At 42.1% G+C, this 21,181-nt stretch overlaps 1 protein-coding gene and 1 long non-coding RNA gene across 4 annotated transcripts; both read right to left on the reverse strand.

Annotated features, from left to right (window-relative positions):
• Positions 1-687: 687 nt before the first annotated feature.
• LOC147631572 (armadillo repeat-containing protein LFR-like) lies at positions 688-9,197 on the reverse strand. Of its 3 annotated transcripts, none has more exons than XM_086808077.1 (5): positions 9,013-9,196; positions 1,554-1,682; positions 1,358-1,485; positions 977-1,268; positions 688-841 (listed from the first exon to the last, which is right to left on the reverse strand). In XM_086808077.1, exons 1-5 carry the CDS (start codon positions 9,085-9,087, stop codon positions 758-760), a joined length of 708 nt encoding a protein of 235 aa, XP_086664203.1. In that variant the 5' UTR covers positions 9,088-9,196; the 3' UTR covers positions 688-757. The 3 variants fall into 3 exon arrangements, with proteins under 3 accessions (XP_086664203.1, XP_086664204.1, XP_086664205.1); XM_086808078.1 differs by having other exon boundaries at positions 1,554-7,682; positions 8,837-9,193; XM_086808079.1 differs by lacking the exon at positions 1,554-1,682 and having other exon boundaries at positions 9,013-9,197.
• Positions 9,198-9,888: 691 nt separating this feature from the next.
• Positions 9,889-12,207, reverse strand: LOC147631573 (uncharacterized). The gene is made up of 2 exons (XR_015267313.1): positions 11,421-12,207; positions 9,889-10,515 (listed from the first exon to the last, which is right to left on the reverse strand). It is a non-coding gene; the product is annotated as an uncharacterized LOC147631573 (long non-coding RNA).
• Between the last annotated feature and the right edge of the window lie 8,974 nt (positions 12,208-21,181).

A 21,181-nucleotide genomic window follows, 5' to 3' on the forward strand; every position in this document is an offset into this window, starting at 1 on the left:
GGCAATGCATTTGCAACATTGATGGCAATTTATTCGCATATCCCTTGCACGCCTCCCATATTAAGGACGATTGAGCATATCTTACTATATAGAAAAAGTGTGACAATAAATCCCCCACTTTACAATCCTCCCAAATCTTGCAAACCCTACTTGAGTATTCGCTAGTTGAGAACTAGTTGAAATATTGCTTCAATACCCAACTCCACAAATAAGCCAACTAAAAACCACTTGATTCTTCTTTTGTTTATTACAATTAGAACCATTGCTGCAAAGTGTACAACGATAGTACACAACCACAACTGTTGATACTTCACTGTACGAAGTGATGATGCCTTTAGAGGCCAAGCCACCTTCATAGACATTACTAGCAAAAAGTGAATGTAAAGAGATCTGACTTAAATTTTCCACGCATCAAGATTCATCTGGCAACCAGAATGTGTTTCTTACCAGAGGAAACAATGTGTGTTCCTGTATGTAAATGCTGCCTTAACATAAGCATGGGCCTGGATTACACAAGATCAACTCTGCGAACAGCCCCCGATAGTTTCTTGGCATATGCAATGTCTCTTCTTCACTAGTGTTGTTTATTTGATTGCAGTAGGCATGCATCCTAACTCACTACTAATACAATTTGACACACACAAAATCCATCAAAACAGTAAGACCTAATTCACGGTAATAACATGGTTGAGCAGGTAACAATATGTTTTATCATTTTAATGACACATCCAGCTGATGACATCCATTGGTAGCATTCTCATTTCAACATTTGCAAAAACATGTAGCTAATGACATGCTCTGACAACGGCATGGGTCCCATGTAAACAATCAACGCTGTTCTCTGCAAACAATCCACACTTATAACTCACCACACAAGAACATATTTATAGTTGGCTATCTGTAATGGACATTTTGGATATCCTGTACCAGCCAAAAGCTTTGCATTTAAAGAGATACATCAAAAATGTCACAAAACCTCCTGGAAGCGTGTGTACTGATGAAAAGACTTGAGAAAGCATCTGTTATGAACCCCAAACACCGCAACTTTTAAGCCTGATCGAGAGCTTAACTCCCAAAGAATGCGTGCAAACATGTCAGACAACTTAGCATCAGAAAAGGCAAGCTCTGCAAAGGTGTGCTCATATGCAAGTAAGAGAGACTTATTTTGTGGCTCTGAGGCCAAGCTTTCCAATGTAAGTGCTGCCTTTCGACAAACTTCTAATAGAGGATGAGGGGCTTGAATGATCTTGACTAGTCTTCCTATGGCCCTGGAAACAACTCACTCAAAGAACCATGTTAAGCTAAGTAGCTTGCAATAATTACAGCTAACAGCTACACAAGGGTATGTGCATCGTACCAGCGTTCATTGGCCAGCCGCAGACGACAGTCCATATTGACTTCAGCAAAGTTGTAAAGGGCTGCAACTGCAGCTGCCTGTGCATCTGCACCAGGCAAGCTCAACAAATCCACCAATCGCTTGTAGATCTACAGCAGAGGTAAACAACTCTTTAGAGGAACAGCTGATCTGGATAACTTATCAAAGCACAAATCACCTGATGTATGAAAGGAAGAAGAGAAGGTTCATTGTCTGGGTTCACGACAAGCCTTCCTAGCAGCTCCGCAGCAGAGCAATGCCAAGCCTTCACTGGGGACTCCAGCAGTTGCAATATCGCTTCTTTTCTCTGCTTTTTCCATACCCCAAAAAAAGAACGCAGTTCATAAAAGTACATTTAACTTTTTATTTGTTTTCCCAGATGTGCATTTTTTTCTAGTTATGTGAGGATCTTTTCTCGGCCTTAAAAAAAACCCAACCTGACATGTCTAACCATAGCTCTCAGCGGGCAGCCTTTTGGTTCTCATCCCATGGCCTATCTTAGATCCGGGAAAAAAAAATGGTGTGTCTCATCGCCCAAGAATACAATAAGGTAAACCTTTATCGTGCAAAGAGCGGTGCTATCTTGTTGGAAATTATTTCATCCCCAGATGGACATTCCCATGCGCATTCATGCTTGTATCTAGCTCCATATGAGGCCTTGCATATGCATCTAGGCACTACATATTTTTTTTGCCTATTTTTAGACATTATTTCAGCATTTTTTGCATAGTCGGCCAATCCTCTGATTTTCTATTGGCTGACAAACTCCTCCTATATAAAGGTGGCTAGGCTTAGCATCATTATTATCTCTGTTTTCAGCTTCTGCAGTCATCTCGGGGACCTCCCTCATGCTGCTCCACGTGATGTACTACCTTTTCTGGTGATATTCAGCAGTGATCTTCTTTTCTCCTTTATGCTTGCTGTCCATATACAGTGTTCCACAGTTCTTGCAGCATTTCTTTGTGGGTATCACAGCACTGTACCCATTCTTTCATGGTATCAGAGCGGGAAACCTCTACAGGGACGTGCGTTTCTTTTCCCATGCTGCTCTGTTGACTGTTTACAACATATAGGAGCTGTTTACTGCTGCGTTTTCTCATCAGTAACCTGTGTTTTTCCTGTGGAGCTGCGTTTTTCACTCGGGACTGCCTCAAGTGCTGCAATTTCTTTCAACCTAGCTACTTTACAGCCTTACCCATGGAGAGTCATTCTATTCAGGCTGCGTTTTCTGCATACCTTCTGCGTTTTGCTGTTATTAGCTAAAACCCTCTTCATAGGTGCTGAGGATAGGAACCTTGAGATAGTCTACTTCTCTTTCAGATTCCCACCCTCTCTTCCCTTTATTTCTTCTCTCTTGCTGTGCACAGCTTGAGAGGAGGTACTTCTTCTCTTGTTACTTCTCCATACTCTTATGCACTGCAGTAGTGGTGCTTAGCAGGTTGACTGCAGACCTCCTGAGACAAAGGAGGTGTATTTGTCTGCAGACATGGGTTCAGGAGACCACTTCTCTACAGCCATTCCTTCTCCTATCTCTTCTCCCGCTCCATCACAGCCTGGATGCCCTGCTCCCGCCGCTCCACGGGTGGTTCCTATTCCCAATCTTTCCTCTCTGAGTTTCTCTCATCCAGGTCTTGCTCCCACCCCTACCCACATACCATCCTACAATCCTCCCCAAGTCAGTGACTCCATGAAGCTTACCGCAACCAACTATCTTGGTCTTTCTACACTCAGTTGTTGCTAGAAGGAGCCGGTGTGTGGATGGCTATCTCCACACCTCACTTGGTGGACCCTGCTTTTTGCGAAGCATATTGGATGCTCGGGCTCGTCTTATCATCATCCATTGCATGACTCCATCCATACAAGCACAGTTTGTCTCCTCTCCTGGAGTAACGCTCATTAGATGTGGACAGAGATCTAGAGGAGGTATGGGAGAGTCTCGACAGTGAAGATTGCCAAATTGGAGTCAGATCTAGAGAAGCTTACCATCTTTGAGTCAGATAACTTGATTGAGAAGATTGGAGAGTTCTCCCGTATCAAGCTGCAACTTGAGGAGTATGGGAGCACCATCAACAATCCCATCCATAAACTTCTTGGTAAGTTGCCTGCTTCCTTTGATTCTTTCAGGGATAATATTTATTTCCGTGATCCTCTCCCCCCTTTTGAGGAAGTCGTGAGTTATCTCCATGACAAGTGCATGCTTCGCGGAAAAGGCAAGTCGGAGTTTGCTTTTGTTGCCTCTGACAAGGGCAAGGGCAAAGGCAAAGGCGGAAAAGGGAACTCCAACAACAAGCAAAAAGTCGCCACAAAGTCATCTTCTGACAACGACGATTCTGACAATTCTAACAGCATCAAGGGTTCCAAGATGAAGGATTCTTGTGAGTTTTGTGGCCGTCTTGGTCATTCTCAGAGGCCAAATGTTTTGCCCGACAGGCTGCTTCCCGCAAAGCTAAAGCAAAGCAAGAGTCCTCCTCCGATGACTCAGACACTTAACCCACAACAGATGGCTCAGATACTTCACCAACGACAAAGGAGAGTACGAAGTCTCATGCTAAGATGGCTTTTCTTGCTGTCTATGATCCCCCTGTTCTTTCATCTTCACAAGAGCAAGATGAGTCCATCCTAGTGGTCACACAGGAGAGTTTTGATTCAAAAGTCAGTGCCCTATACGCAAAAGAGGATTATTTACAGGAATTTCTAATAGAGACCTTATCAGTTCCTTTAATCCTTTTGGATGAGTATCTTCCTTCCCTTGGGTTGTTTCATGCTGATGCTATTATTGCAGATTTTCTCAACTCTTTCAGAGGAGGATAGTGGTTCTTCTACAGAGCAAGTGGATGATTTTGTTGAGATATCCTCACATATTTTGGAGCTTCTTACTTTGGCGGTTTCTCTCCTGGCAATTGCTTCTCCTTCTTTTGTTTCAGAGGAGGCATCTTCCACTATCTTGGAGCCTGTCCCTACTTCGAACTTGGCAAATTCAACTATCACTAATGATCAGTTTGTTCCAGTGGTTGTTTCATTTCCTTCTTCAGAGTAGGAGGATTCTACTTCGGTCCAAATACTTGTTGCAGATATAGAGGAGGTACCACATTTTTCGGAGCCATCTATGGTTCCATCTCCTAAGGGATTCTCTCTCCAGATTGATCCTGGTATTTTGTCTTCGATATCTTCTTGATCTTCTCGTGGCTTCTTCCGGAGACGACCTCGGTATTGAGATGTATCATATCTTCGCGAGCTTTGTGCCTTTTATGAGGAGGTTGTTCCTTCAGACTCTTTGGAGGATTTTTTTGCAGCGTACCGGACTTGGTCCACCCATCTAGTGCTGAAAAGGAGGTGTTGGAAATTATTTCATCCCCAGATGGACTTTCCCATGCACATTCATGCTTGTATCTGGCTCCATATGAAGCCCTGCATATGCATCTAGGCACTACATTTTTTTTGCCTATTTTTAAACATTATTTCAGCATTTTTTGCATAGTCGGCCAGTCCTCTGATTTTCTACTGGCCGACTAGCTCCTCTCCCACCTATATAAAGGTGGCTCGGCTTAGCATCATTATTATCTCTCTTTTTAGCTTCTGCAATGATAGGCAGCATCTACGGGACCTCCCTCATGCTGCTCCACGTGGTGTACCACCTTTTTTGGTGATATTCAACAGTGATCTTCTTTTCTCCTTTATGCTTGCTATCAATATACAATGTTGTACAGTTCTTGCAGCATTTCTTTGTGGGTATCATAGCATTGTACCCATTCTTTCATATTTGAATTGAACTATTGTTTTCACCTTCCAAATTGTCTCTTTGTCATGTGCATCATGTAAAAGAATGCCTCGTGGGACAAGGTCAACAAGTTCAAGGGCAGATTTAGGGGCCTTGAATCCCAATAAACCCCCCTATTAACCACTATGTTGGTTAATATGGTTTTGTCCGACCAGCCTACCATAAGGTGCTTTGCCATCTTACCCGCGAGAACGGGCACTTAACTTTTGTATGATGGCGCTGGAACATATAAAGCAGCCTTACCATGTGCTTCATATCAAATAGGGAAAGTCTACATATTTAGTGTACATAGTTGCTTGAGACTAGTAATAGAGACCAAACTATTTTTAAGTTTGGCCAGCCTAGTGTGAAAATTAGTCACTTGTATATAAGTCATTTTTGACAACAAGCAATACACAATCATTCCCTTGCAATAGTTTACTTGTGAGCTCTCTTTCTTTTCCCTCTTCTTGCTTGCTTGTATGCTTTTGAATCTTGCTTGTTTGATGGTTGCACGCTAGATAGGTTTGATTGTAGGTTTTCTTCTTGCAATAGCTTCTTCTTTTCCCCGCCTTTGTGAGAGAGAACCATGGTGAAGGACCCATCTCTTCCTGCCTCCATCCAGGCATTGAGAGCTCTCCCTTCACCCCTTTGATAAGGAGAATTCCGGTGTGACTACGCACCGAGGACGCAACGGACGAGTTAGCGTACCCACAATGGAAAGTTGCATTTACGGCTCGAAGGCAAGATGCAACGACACATGCTTCGGCAAGACTAAGGTAAGCTCTTGACTTGAATTAATTTGGCGTTGTTGTTAGGGACTAGCCTAGGGCTTAGCTCCGTTTTCCGTCCATTCCACGAAGCTATTGGGATCACCCAATATTGCCCAATGTTGATTAAGAGACCACACTCCGAAAAACATACGGTTTTGGTGTCATTGGATGTGTTTGTTTGTGCTTTGATTTTGATTTGGAGTTTATTTTGCATTAGGGCATTCTATGTTCATCTATTGGTAGAAGAAAACCCTAGTTTTTTTGGATACTAGGCTCAGTGAGATCAGTGTCATTCTCCAAGAGGCATCCCAAACCAAGATAGCGGAGTTTAGAGAGTAAGAGAGTCTCTGTCGGAGGCTTACCTCCCTCTAGAACCAACAAGAATGCACCCCGAACAGCCGTGGATAGAGACGTAGATGGCCACAGCCTACACTGAGACCAACTCCATAGAGGAGAGGAGAGTAAAGTACATATTCCATGCCCAAGCCTCCTTCTATACTCAAGTGGGAGACAGAGAAACTTGGGACTTCGAGCAGACACGGCCTCACCACCACAAGAGGGATGGCATTCGGAGACTTAGAGGATCAAACGGCGCCATTGCTTCAAAGCCAATCCAAGTTTGAGCCATGACAAGTTGGAGATTCGCCATTTGAGGCATATCACCATGTTGGGGATAGCCTACAAAATCCTCACCAAAACCATCAGCCATTCACTGCAGCCCCACCTCTCACATTTATCCATGGAATACAAACACGCTTCATCCAGGATAGGATCTTCACTTTTTGGGAGGCATCCACCACCTCTCGTCTTTGAGAGCAGGACTTCGCCATCCTTTTGAGAAAGCCTATGACAAGGTGGATTAAGGCTTTCTTGAGGGGACTATGTGCAAGATGGGTTTCCCCGTCACCTGGATCCAACGTGTCTCCCCCGTTTACTTGGCCTCTCATAGCCAAGTCCTAACTTAAGGCACTCGGGGCGACACATTCCCCCTTTCTCGCTCTTTATACCAGGGATGTCCCCTTCCTCTTCCTTTTTGTGGCAGAGGTGATGTGTAGTTTTTTAGCCTCCCAAGAGACAAGCTACAAGGCCTCACGCTACCTATCAGTTCTCAAGAGGAGCTACCTGATCTGAGTTTGCAGATGACAAAGTGGCTTACCTCTCTCAAGAGGTGGAGAACCTCGGGAGGTTTGCCGATGCAATCGAGATCTTTTGTTGGGCCACCGACACACAGATCAATTGTGCACAAATCATGAGGATTTTGGGTTAGCTCATCCCTTACCCCGGCTTGGTGCCCAGTTGAGTCTTTTCAACGAATTCCGAGGGGTATCTCTTGCCACGTCCTTCTGGCTACCATTACAGAGAATGAGATTGATCAAGTTTCATGACTTGGTTGTAGCTAGAGAAACCGTTCAAGAAGCTCTAGGCTTCCTCACCAGCAACTCTCTCGAGAACGTGTTTAGTATACGGCAATGGGTAATGATCTTTACACGTGGCCACATTAACTTTTACCTTTTTCTTATACCAGAGCATCTTCCATTAAAGGGAAAAATATGACCCTTCCAATCAGCATGAGCATCATGGCTATAAAACCATCCTTTACCGAGTATAACATCGACCCTATCTAGATTTATAATCAAAAAATCTAGGGACTCTATATAACTCCAGATAGATATCAGTAACTAACACATGCCTGTCCGAGATCTATCCATGTCCCGCCGCCAGGTTCACACGATACACATGATCATGATTCACTTGGTTGTGTGTTCGCTCCCAGCTTCTACACAAGTTTAGCATTAACGAAGTTGTGAGTGCTGCCAAGGTCAAAAAGGATGTGCACAATCACCCCTAACACCGACCCATACATACGTATCAAGTCATTAGAACCAAAGACTCCCATGCAGAAAATACATTCCATGCAAGCACTTTGACCTAAAACAATAGTATCCATGGAAGAAATTTGAGAGTTACTTGTTACTTCAATCAAATGAGCTACCTTGGTCTTTGCTTTTAGACAACTCGCCTTCAAATGGCCCTTCTAACCGCAAGAGGAACACCTGCCCTCCCTGTTGGATGCATTTAATGCGTTCCAGGAATAATCTTTTCTGGCGGATAAACGTATGTTTTGAAGGGTCTGTTGGTGCTTCTGATCCTTCTTCGGATTGGGTTTTCCTAAAGACTGGGTTTGGTTATGTGGAGCCTTCTCAGACTTAAACTTTTGTTTACGAGCTCCCCTTTCATGGGCAAAAAAATCACCCAAGTGTTTTTTCCCTTTAAACAACTGGCCCTTTTAGCTGTGCATTAAAAACTATATACCCCCCCTTCTTTCATTCTTGCATTTTATAAAAACAGGCCCATGCTTTTTTTATAACAAAACACCACCCTACTATAGATGGCTGCAGCGTGAGTTTTCTGAAAACAGCACTCTTCTCTCTCTATTCTTGTCTCCGCTGCCCACCTATCTGCCAGGCTTCCCATCTGCACCTGCTTGCCTGCTGGCCCATGTATGTCATGTCCATGCCTTGTACGGCCTGTTTCAGGCTTTGTATGCCCTGCTTCAGGCCTTGTACAGCCTGCTATACAGAGCCTGTACAGCCCTCTGTGCATCTATGATTAGCTGCATACCTGTGCATATTCTGTCTGGCTGCCTTACCACAGCAGTTTGCGCCCAGTTCAGTGCACAAACTCTCACATAGACAGCCGCTTGCTGTGCCCTATGAAACCTGTGCATGATCGCCCTTCTATGACAAGTCAGAGAGAAACTAGGGCTTTCTTCTTTCAAAACGGGGATTCCCGGGACAATTTCACCCGCACACATGCATACAAATCTCCCCTTTCTCTCAGAATCCACATGAATCATGTCCTGCCAACAAAACCTAGAAAAGTATCCACTTCTTGCAGATCAAAAACTTAGATACGATGACCGAGACATACCTAGCTTAGGCGACCTTGAAAAACACAAACGACACGTAAACCCTGCTTTTCCTGCCTCCGCGATTAGGTTAGTTCCAAATTCAAATACCAACTGTAAGAGACTCCTCCCAAGGATCACCTAATACACAGGCATAAACAATATTAGTACAAACAAAGAAGGGTGTAGGCAAGCTCACCACACCCAACCATAGGTTCGCCTCGACCTCCCACAAGGCAGGGGCTAAGGTTCCACTTCCACGAGTCCGTGCCATTCACCCTGGCATCCCATACGACCAATGCCTGTCCACCACAAGGGCCCTTCCCATGATCCACCATGTCCATGGAGGAGTAAGCCTCTTGGTCCAAGTCCGGACCACAAATAACCCAAGACTCACTTATATAGTGCTTATCGTTGCTATAAATACTAGTCCATTCTTAAATAGCCAATAATCTTGGATTATTAAATATGAACCTTAGCCACCTGAATCCGCTTGCTTTTTCCTACTCCCCCTAACCTTGTTGGATTAGTCCCTAACCGCAAGGCTTAGTGCTAGGTGCATAGCAGCTTGACAGAGCGAGCGATCATGGAAATCACCTAGGCATCACAAGAATCCCACCTATGTTGTTCTTTAGTGGAGAAGGAGAATCCTCTAGAATTCCAACAACCACCTCAGTAATTGTTCTGGCCCCACTTGTTGTGGATATTTATTGTGCCAAGGAGGGACAAGGTCATCCCCAGCGACAATCTCCCATAACCCCCTGGTTATCAACAAGCTTTTCATCATAAATCTTCACAATGAATAAGCCATCATGTCTATCAAGTCATCATAAATTAGAGCCATCAAGTCTATCCTCAGTGGCCATATACCCAAAAATATCATATCCTCTATGCCATCTCTTCTCACAATATTGGATTTCTCAAAGCAAACTATGTGCACTCAAAACAAGAGAGCCCCCCTTGAAGAGAACCCTTGATGCACCCTATATGCTTGTAAGAAAATACTGAATGATGACTAGAATGTGTACACAAGACACCAAAATTTGTCAAAATTTAGGTTGTGATCACCGACGTATACCAGGAACAAGATGTATATTGCAGTGAATTGATACAAGACTCCGGGAGTGTTGCACAGGAACAGGACTGCCTAGATGATGCACAAGTACAAGAGTGCCAGAGGATGCTTCCACTTCACAATTTTTCCCTTTTATAAACTAGAATCCCCCAAAAAAAAATTACAGCACAATTTTGCCCAAAATTAATGTATGAGAAAAAATCCCAAATCATTTTTACCTCTATGAACAAGTGCCTAACTGGTCGATTGGATTGTCCAATATCTTGTGTAGTATGCCCAAAGCAAGAAGCCCGAGAGAGCGCACGCAAGAGAGGCCACCACCAAAAAAATGCCACAAAAAAAAGAGGCTTCTTGGAAAATTTCGAGAAGGCTTCAAGGTGCCAAAATCTTGGTTGGCCAGGTATAGCCCAAATGAGAGGCCTCAACAAGTTGTGGTGGTGCTCCCCGGCGATGCCACCTGACCCTTTGTTGCCCCGCCTCCCCCCCCCCCAACAAAATGGGTTGGGTGGAGCTAAGGTGAGCAAAGCTAGCATCCTATACCACCAATCCCTATCCACCACAGGGGCCCTCCACAAGACTACTCGTGATCCGCCATGTCCATGGAGGAGTAAGCCTCTTGATCTAAATCTGGACCACAATGAATCAATAATAACCCAAGACTCAGTTATATATTGCTTATTGCTACTATAAATAATAGTCAAATCATAAATAGAGAATAATCTTGGATTATTAAATATGAACCTTGGCCACCTGAATCCGCCTCCTTTTCCTAATCTCCCTAACCCTGTTGGATTAGTCCCTAACGGCAAGGGTTAGTACTAGGTACATAATAGCTTGACAGAGAGAGCAATCAAGGACATCGCCTGGGCATTACAAGAATCCCACCTACGTTGTTCTTCATAGGAGAAGGAGAATCCTCTGGAATTCCAACAACCACCTCAACGATTGTTATGGCCCCACTTGTTGTGGATATTACTGCCAAGGACGGGGTTCATCCCCAGTGACAATCTCCCATAACCCCCTGGCTATCAACAAGCTTTTCATCATAAATCTCCACAATGAATAATTAGAGCTATCAAGTCTATCCTCAGTGGTCATATACCGAAAAATATCATGTCCTCTATGGCATCTCTTCTCACAATATTGGATTTCTCAAAGTAAACTATGTACACTCAAAACAAAAGAGCCCCCCTTGGAAGAGAACCCTTGATGCACCCTATATGCTTGTAAGAAAATATTGAATGATGACTAGAATGTGTACACAAAACACCAGAATTCGTTAAAATTTAGGTGCGATCGCTGAAGTATACCAAGAACAGGATGTATATTTCAGTGAATTAATACAAGACTCCGGGAGTGTTGCATAGGAACAAGAGTGCCTAGATGATGCACAAGTACATGAGTGCCTGAGGATGCTTCCACTCAACAATTTTTCCCTTTTATAAACTAGAATCCCCGAAAAAAATAACAGCACAGAAGCTTTGGTTTTGCCCAAACTTAATCTAGGAGAAAAAACCCCAATTCATTTTCACCTCTATGAACAAGATGCTGTGAATGGTCGATTGGACTGTCCAATATCTCTTGTGTAGTATGGCTGTAGAGACCCCCAAAGCAAGAAGCCCAAGAGAGCGCACGCAAGAGAGCCCACCACCAAAAAAGTGCCAAAAAAAAGAGGCGGCCTGGAAAATTTCGACGAGGCTTCAAGGCGCCAAAATCTTGGTTGGCCAGGTATAGCCCAGATGAGAGCCCCTCAACAAGATGCGGTGGTGCTCCCCGTTGGTGCCACCCGACCCTTTGCTGCCCCCGTCCCCCCCTCCCCTCCCCCAACAAAATGGATTGGGTGGAGCTAAGCTGGTGGACCACCGGCCAATGGGCTGACCCTATGATAGGGTGCCGACCAGACGGAGCTCTAGTGGCTGGGCAAAGCTTTCATGGTGGGGCTGAGCAAAGACAGGCAGGCAGGCACGGGCGAACCGGGGCAGAAAGTGCAAGCTCAAGCAACTGCAGTGCATGAATAGCGGGCAGCCAGGCGGCGAACTGCTGGAGAGGCGTAGGGGAGGTGCCCAGCTTTGATACCAACTATTGAACCCTATTGAGAGTGAGCAAGGAGCACAACGATCTCGAGAGAGAGAGAGAGAGAAAGTGGCATTGATCAGCAAGATAATCGGCCACCACTGATGGAGAGAGAAAGAAAGAAAGAAAGCAAGCTGTATTAACATCTACTAGAGGCCGAACTCTACCTATGTTGATCAGCAAGATAATCAGCAAAATTAACAAGGGGATTGGTGAGGGGACTAGGGGATATGCACAATAGTCGTGGAAAAGCATGTTTGCATCATAGAAATTGGTCATTTTTATAGGAAAGACCCCCCTTTACAAAGGTGAAGCACATGCTGCCACCACATATGCCATATGCCAAACATGATGCCAAGTGTCCCTAATAGGCATCACTTTGCCACATCACTACTTACATAATATCCTTCTAAGAGGCTGTTCCCACACAATAGCGGTTGTTCACATGCATTGTTATTTAAACACTAAGCTTACAGATAATCCAATGATAGTCTACACAACCACCTAGCACTGGTTTATTCCCACATTAATCACTATTAATATTTAACAAGTTCAGCATTATACATATTCAAGTTTTGCAATATAAACAATAGATTAGGTCCATTCTCTAGTCTATTTGTGTATTTACAGTATTGAGTGATTAGCATTAATGAGCATGTAAACAACATTTAATCTAGCAAGCTTCTGAATGCATGTTACACTCTTGCAGCATACCATTCATTCTCATGTCTTTCATCTTTCAGGCTTAATTAAGTCAGTTTGACACCGTGGATACTTCTTGAGAATGTTCTTAATCGCACTGGAACCCAGCAAGTTTTAATACCATAAAATACGTTTGTAAAAACAAAATCGATACCTACATGGGTTGACTCTGTGGTTCAATAGTTTGCTCTGAAAAGGCCCGTAAGTTGAGATAAGGTGCCACATTAACAATTGTTTCAATTGCATTCGTGTATTTGCAACAGTCAGTTCTCTAATCTATTTGTGTATTGAAATTAGTGTTGATCAACATCTAAATAGCATTTAATTAGCATTAATCTAGCAAGCTTCTGAATGCACATACCATTCATTCTCACGTCTTTCATCTTTCAACCTTAATTAAGTCAATTTGGCACTGTGGATACTGCTTAAGATTGTTCTTAAACCACACAAGAAGCCCAAAAGTTTTGATACCATAAACTACATTTGTAAAATTGAAATTGAGACTTACGTGGTTCGACTTTGTGGTTCAGTAGTTTGCTCTGAAAAGACTCGTAAGTTGAGGTAAGGTGCCAGATTAACAATTGTTTCAATTGCATTTGTCACCAACTCCTCGTCCTCTGCATTGAAAAGACACAAAACTTGTTTTGAGCTTCACACCTTGAGAGTTGAAAGCAGGTCAAATTACCAATATCAAATGTCAAGATTAGGGAAGCTTCACAAGGGGCTTTTCTGGGCCCACCAAGACAATGGGTGGTCTCTAAAGCCTGCCCTACCCCCAGGGCCCAGACGCATCAGTAGCTGCTGGACGTGGTAGCATTTTTGCTGAAGGGTGTGAGCAGGCCGATATGTTGTGAAGCAACCCTTAGTTTAGAGGCACACAAATCAACCAGCACCTTAATTAATATGCAAAAAACACCACAAAAGCCACAACTTTGCACTTCACTAAACTTGGTAAGAGCCTAAAAATTTTCCTTATTAGAGACACACAAATCAACCAGCACCTTAATTAGTATGCAAAAAACACCACAAAAGCCACAACTTTGCGCTTCACTAAACTTGGTAAGAGCCTGAAAATTTTCCTTATAGGAATAAGGCCACAACCTTGAAAACCCACTTTGATTGGTCACATGCCCAACTGAGTTTGTAGATTGTACTATGATATCCAATGAAAGGTTATATGGCAATGGCAATCTTTGCATCTGTCCAATAAAGCAGCATAGACCCGAACAAGACCCATTTCATAAATCCCTTCGACACCATGAGACTACAGTTGCCATTTTATAATATTTGAAACTATAGGAAGCATTCCGTTGTACAATACGCATTCTTTTTCTGCTCAAGCTTTTGTACTAGTAATAGAGACCAAACTATTTTTAAGTTTGGCCAGCCTAGTGTGAAAATTAGTCACTTGTATATAAGTCATTTTTGACAACATGTGATAATAAATGGCCGCATCCAGCTGGCCACAGTGTGTGGACATTAGTTAGGGTTATTTAGTGTGTGCACACAGCACATGTAGTGAGTGGTGTGTAGTATTCTTCTATGATGCATCGTGTAAGAATGGATATGGCTTCCCTCTATGGTTAGGGTTACATTAATCTATTAGGGTTTGCTATCATGTGTGTGTGCTCTCTCATTATCTGTCTTTTATCATGGTATCAGAGCCTAATTCTCTTATTATTAGGGTTTTGTGAGTGAGTGAAGAAGAGGGAAAATTTCTATTTTGGAGCTATCCATTGGGGCTTGGAGCAAAGAGAATCTTGCAAAATACAGCTATTCAACAGATCTGAAATCTAAGGACTACGGGTACACAAAGCTAAACACCCTTGAGCGGATTGCAAGTGATTTGACAAAAGCAAAGCAAGATTTGAGTTGCCCAAAGCAAGTGAAATTTTTGTTTTTTTGCAACCTTTAATGGAAAGCTTGAGAGCTTAATTGAAAGAGGAAAATGCATGTAATAGGTGAAGGACACATGTATGTGGCATTGGTGAATGGAATAGCAACTCGTATGCAAACCCTTGATTGATTTGGAGCGAATCTATGCATTCAAGAGTAAAAATCATTGTTGGAAGCCTCACAAAAACAGAGATTTAAAATCATCTAACGGGAGAATTAATCTATCGAGTCAAAGTCTTAACTAACCAAACTGATCTGACCGAACCCAAAAGTCACATGGCCAGATCAAGGAAGAGACTTGCACTTGGTCCATAGAATCACCGCTTTTTTTCCCCTTTAGTGAGGCATAGCCGCCGCTGATTCCCTCCCATAGAACAAGAGTCTTCCTAGGACTTAATCTAACTAACATAACTTAATTGTAGCTATTTGTATTGCAGGAATCCCCCAATCCAACTGGCCGATGGGTTATTTAGCCAATCGCCCAATCATTGTATTGGTGGGATTCCTTTATAAGAATTTGGTTATGTTTTGCTCGGGTACCAAGGAAAAGAGTTCCTAGGCCCCCTAGCCGATGCTTCAAGCAAAATTTAAAGTAGTCATACCACTTACACACCTAATATGAAATTGCCATTTTAATAGATTTAATACAATCTTTCAATGAAATCATAGTATTACTGATCATAATCCTCCAAAATATTGAGTCCATTGTTTTACAAAAATATATCATCTGGACTCTCCATTGAAGACCAGTTGGTCAACCAACGAGATCCATATCAAAATTTTCAATTCACAAAAGTAATTCCCTTCCAGTCCATCCATATCTTATTCTTTCCCAGTACATCCATATCTTGTTCCTTTCTAGTCCACATCTTTTTCCTTTCCAGTACATCTACATCTTCCTCGACATACGCATGGGTGTCATAGCAATCGTGAGCCCGTGCATCGCCTGGTCAGAACCCCCCAGGATCCTCCTTAGGTGTCCTAGCACTTCACTTAGGGACTGCTTTGTCGGCCCTCGCCCATCGTAGGAAGCGCACCATTTTAACGAAATCAAGGCTAGTCAAGGCCTCGACACGCTTTGCCCGCGAGTGACGTCCCTTGACGACTCCCCACCAGCTATTGTTGCAACATAACTCTCCTTAATTAAACATAAGCCAGATGCTTCCTCCAGCATTCTGGCGTAAAATAGTCCTTAAAAAAAATAGAGGTTCTATGCAAGTAGAATTCCCGGTTTGAGTTTGACTCCAAAAAACCCTTTTTCCATAATCCATATTTTGTTAATGAGAATCATTGATCTCACATCAGGGTAATCTACCCATCATTTGATTGAATTTCCAACTTGATTCTTGGTGATTTCGATTAAGGAAAAACTACTCTAATTCAACGGTAGTCTATTCTTTGTGTCAAGATTTGGAATTGGTCAACACGAGGATTTTGCTTGATTCAGATTCGAGAGATGGGCAAGTAATTTACTGGCTGCCATTCTCCCAGTCGTGGTCTAATCAAAATTATTTGGTTTACTTCTAACTTTGATTCCTAAGGATTTTCTTCAAATAAATTAACAGAACTTCTAATCGTCAGGAAAATTCTAACTTTATGAATTACATTCCTTCCTAACTACAATAGATTAAGAAATAGTTCTATACGAGAATATCGGGATTTTATAAAAAACCATATTGATTTTTTGCAAATTCTTTGAAATCCATGAACTTTGCTAACACTTCGTTCTTCTCTTTGAGAAAATAAATCCAAGTCATCTTACTATAATCATCAATGAAGGTTACATAGTACCCTGATGGATGGGATTTCTGTAGGCTCCCATACATCAGTGTGAACAATCTCAAGTGGCCTATTGCTCATGTTTCCGTCTCTAGGGAATGGCAACCTTTCGTTCTTTCCAAATTGGCAAGTATCACATACATGCATACTCCCAACCAACTATGCCTCTTGATTGCATATTCTTTAACTTCTGTATGTTCACATGCCCAATACATTTATGCCACATCTCAATATCTTGGACCACATTATGGATTTTAGAAAACACGGTTGAATTCAACTCTGGAATACCTGGATCCAATTTGAATAACCTGCCTTTCTTCTTGCCCTTGGCAATGACTCTACAACCATTCTTAAAGTCTTCAATGAAGCATCCATGCTCGTTGAATCGTACCTGTAATCCTTGCTCAACCATTTGACCAACAAAAGCCAAACTCTTTGTAATGGAAGGCACATACAAAACATCTGACATAGACTTCACCTCGCCATTATGCATCACCAACTACATGCATTTGAGGACTTCTTGAGAAAGAATGGCATTAGAAGGCAGCTTTCATGCAAGTACACACCTCAGCAAAATGGTGTTAATGAGAGGAAAAACAAGGTCATTGGTGATGTGGCTAGGGTAATGCTGAGAAGAGTATGCCAAAATTTTATTGGGTAGAAGCATGCTCCATAGCGGTGTATTTGCTTAACAAGACACCTACAGCTGCCATACATGAAAGTACGCTAGAGATGCATCTTATTGGATATAGGCCAGACATTGGGCATCTAAAAGTGTTTGGTAGCATTATGTGCATGTGCCAGATGAGAAGAGGAAGAAACTTGATCCAAAGGAAGAAAAGTGCATCTTTGTTGGGTATGCACAGGATCGCAAAGCATACAAATGTTACAATCCAAATACTAGGCAAGTGCTCATTTCACGAGATGTAGTGTTTGATGAGCTTGCTAGTTGTTATAAAGCAAAAGCTGAGGATGCTAGTGATTCTAGTGATGATGATGTGCATGTGGACTTGCCACAAGCAAGTTCTACTTCTATGTCTGGGCCACAGGAGTCAAGTGGTAGCAGTGTACGTCCATGGTCAGGGTGTTTGAGGCATGATAGTGGAAGCACTAGTAGTAGTAAGGCTCTATTGTTTTCCCATGTAAATTCCTTGGAGATATCTACATCAAATAGCTCATACTTCTCTTTGAGATCATTCCATGCATTGTTTTTTCCCCTTAGATTATGTTTCCAAGACCTTTCCATCTGTCAACCTTAATGGAGTCGGTCACAGACCTAGCAAGAAAATTTTCACACATTCACTTGAATTTGTTGATGGTGTTATACCTCACACACATCATTTTCACATCCATACATGCACACCCACACACACTCACATGATGCATGGCATTCACATTCACACATTTACTCTCCACATATGCCATGCTTCCTTTTTTGACAATGGCTTAAGTGATATCATTTAAGCTTAAGTTGGAGGATCACTTCAACAAAGTAAATTTGGCAATCCCTCTATGTTTATGGGCATCCTCACATGTCGCAAGCTTGCGATGTACTTCATGACAATGCTTTGTAGCGCTTGCACACATTAGAATACTAGTTAAAGATGAGTAGAATTTGTGTATCATGGCATAAACGACACGCAAGAAAAAATTCTATCATTACTGCATGGATAAGTATTAACAACACACTTATAGTCCCACCAAGCCAGGTAGATAATTGAGAAATGGGTAAGTAGGTGAAAATCAGCCATGTACACAACTGTTGGGTGTGTACCAAAGTGTAAGAGCTACTTTTAAAGATGAAGTTTTTGAGTTTCTCTCTAAACTCACTTTTCATAACTTGAGGCCTCAACACACCTAAAATAAAGTAGCCTAAATCATCTAAGAGATTACACTAATGGTATCTATTTATCAAGATCTTTCCAATATTAATATCACAAGTTTTGTGAAACATTAAATTCAGATGGTGGTGGAAATTTTGAACTTTAAATGTCAACTACCAATTTTCTCTTTTTTTAAGGTGGAAAAATAGGCATCCTGGACCACTTTGTAAAGTCACAATGATAAAAACTCGTGTTTATTAGAGCTAATGCGCACATATTAAATATGGGTTATTTACATAGACTATGAGAGAAGTGTTAAATCTTTAAGACGATAAATGAACATATTTGAAACCTCTGAAGTGAGTACATTTGGATGTGTTAAGTGATTCATAGCACCCTTGAGCTTACCATTGGCATGCAATTAACATAATTATGGTGGGAAATGAAGGCATAAAGGCATCTTTCTAAAAACAATCTTGTAAAGCACTCCATCATTTTAGAGAATACACATATCTTTTGAGAAAACATTTTACACATGCATAGCCTCCCTCTTAGGGGCTATATGTAGACAAGTATTAAATACTTAAGATGTTAAAAGTCTAATTTTTAACTAAATGTAACAAATTTTCAAGATTTGTATACTTTGGGTAGGGTGGCTGTAAGCAATTTTTAAAATGAAATATAGAATAGAAAAGCAAGTAGATACAAAAAACTACTTAATCAAAATGTACCGAATCACTTAAATTGAAAGACCGAAACTTTTGATTCCTTTGTATAGGTTGTTTTGAAGGTAAAATGGTTCAGTTGTGAATAGAAAGGTCATGATGCCACAATAGGGAAAGAAGAAAATGGATTCTACACTTCAATCTCACTAATGTATCATGCGTAAGCAAAGAGCCTTATGGGCACTTTGATCACATACAACAAGCCTTCATCCACAAGTAGCCCCACCCTAATTACAAGTTTTGGCGCACAATTAACGTGGATCCTAGGGGTCTCACATTTTTTACCAAACAATTCAGACCATTAGAGATGAGATGGCCTCCCAAGCTCAAGAAGATGATGCATGGAAACCAACCCATTTCCTGGCTCAGTGTGGAACTGTACCCATGTTCTACCAATATGCTTAAAAGCCTCACAAACAGCAAGAATTATCATTATCCCATCTATGCTCTTAATTTTTACCATGTCACTTTATCAAAGATTCTAAGGATGTGGTGCAAGCTAGATGTTTACTCATGGCCCTAAAAGGAAATGCTTCCTTTAATGCTTTATTAGCCTCCTCTAAGTAGAAAGAGTAAGGAAAAAATTGGAAAATTCTATTGCTAGTAAAGAGCTTGCTCACCTGGACCCCCTGTTGTGGGTAGAGAGAGAGAGAGAGAGAGAGAGAGAGAGAGAGAGAGAGAGAGAGAGGGGGGGGGGGGGGAGGTCTGAAATTCAAATGTTTCTTTTTAATACATTAATGACAAAAAACAACATACCTCCCAAAGCAACCCCGAAATTCCCTTAAAAAACCAAAATGCTGCCACTTGCTCCCCTCTCCTTCTCCTTTATATATGTATTTAGATGGGTAACTATTTTTAAGGAGATTATTCTAATGCCATACTAGCTCTAACCTATAAAGTGTATAACTAATGGTAGTCCTTAACCATGGGACAAGGGTAAGTACAATGATCAAAACATGCACGTCAAGATGCTCATTGGAGACATAGCATGATCCATATGACTACTAAGGGACACAAGAATCAAGATACCAAGGTACACACTTTGGTGATGATGGATTTTTGGATAATCTTTACAACAGCCCTTCGTGAAGGAAAATTTAGACGGTGAACATCTAGCACCTTGTACACATACATCATCCATCTGAGCTGTTGTCCAAAATATTTAAAATGTTAACATTCCCCATAAACTCGGCAAAGTCCCTTGCAGTGCCACCTCGGTTGTCACACAGGGACTTCGTGGCTCCTGCTCTTATTAGGTGGCGTACTTCATCCTCTTCCCCTGCCCCAGCACGCATGCATCAAAGCAGTTATCCCTGCTGCGTCCCTCTACACCCCAATACACATAATCAGAAAAGAAAGCATGCCCATGCAACATGCAAAATAGAAGAACAGCATGCAATATACCTCGTCAACAAGTACTTAAGACATATTCAAAAGAGAAAGCATGCCCATGCATCACGCAAAATCAAAGAACAGCATGCACACCTCGTCAGCATGTACTCCTGCTTGCAAGAGGAGTTTTAAGCGCTTCGATTGGGATTTTTTGATTGCCTCTATGAGGGCATGCCCTGACACATCATTAACTCCGCCTTGACTCTCAAGAAAATCTGCTACATTGTTGTAACCCTCAGCTCTTGCAGCTAGCATTGGAGAAACTCCACTCCCATCTGCAGAATCTCCCAGAATTTATAATGAACACCCAAAAAATTCTAAACCCAAGATTTTGGAGTAAAAGCAAGGGGGAGGGAGAGAGAGAGAGAGAGAGAGAGAGAGGACAGTGTAATAGAGCGAAACAGCATAGGGTGTTACCTATCCTGTCAACTTTGGCCCCATTACCAAGGAGATAATCTACCATCTCCTTGTCACCTTTCGATGCTGCACACACCTAAAGATAAATAAACAAAACACTATTAGTCAAACTCTTGCACATTCCAAGAAAGTAGTGATTATAAAATGATATACTTAATTAAACCTTCCCATAAAGTAGCATGAAAACAAACTTATTTACCATCGCTAAACGTCCAAAGTCATCGAGGGAATCAACACTAGACAATCCATTGATTGCCTCCTTTGCCATCTCCATGTCCTCTTAAAGGATAGAATCACACAGTAGACACAGTAGCCCTCGTTGAGAGAGTTCCTTCATGTTATGTTGATGGTGTGCCTATTCATCAATGTGAATGAGAGTATGAGGACACAGTATGCACCAAACATTGTGTGTGTGCGAGAGAGAGAGAGAGAGAGAGAGAGAGAGAGAGAGAGAGAGAGAAGGGGGTGGGGGAGAAAGAAAGAAAG

Source organism: Cibotium barometz, chromosome 14 (genome assembly GCF_041138505.1).
Source record: "Cibotium barometz isolate CiBa-2024 chromosome 14, ASM4113850v1, whole genome shotgun sequence".
In the NCBI taxonomy this organism is placed as follows: Eukaryota; Viridiplantae; Streptophyta; class Polypodiopsida; order Cyatheales; family Cibotiaceae; genus Cibotium; species Cibotium barometz.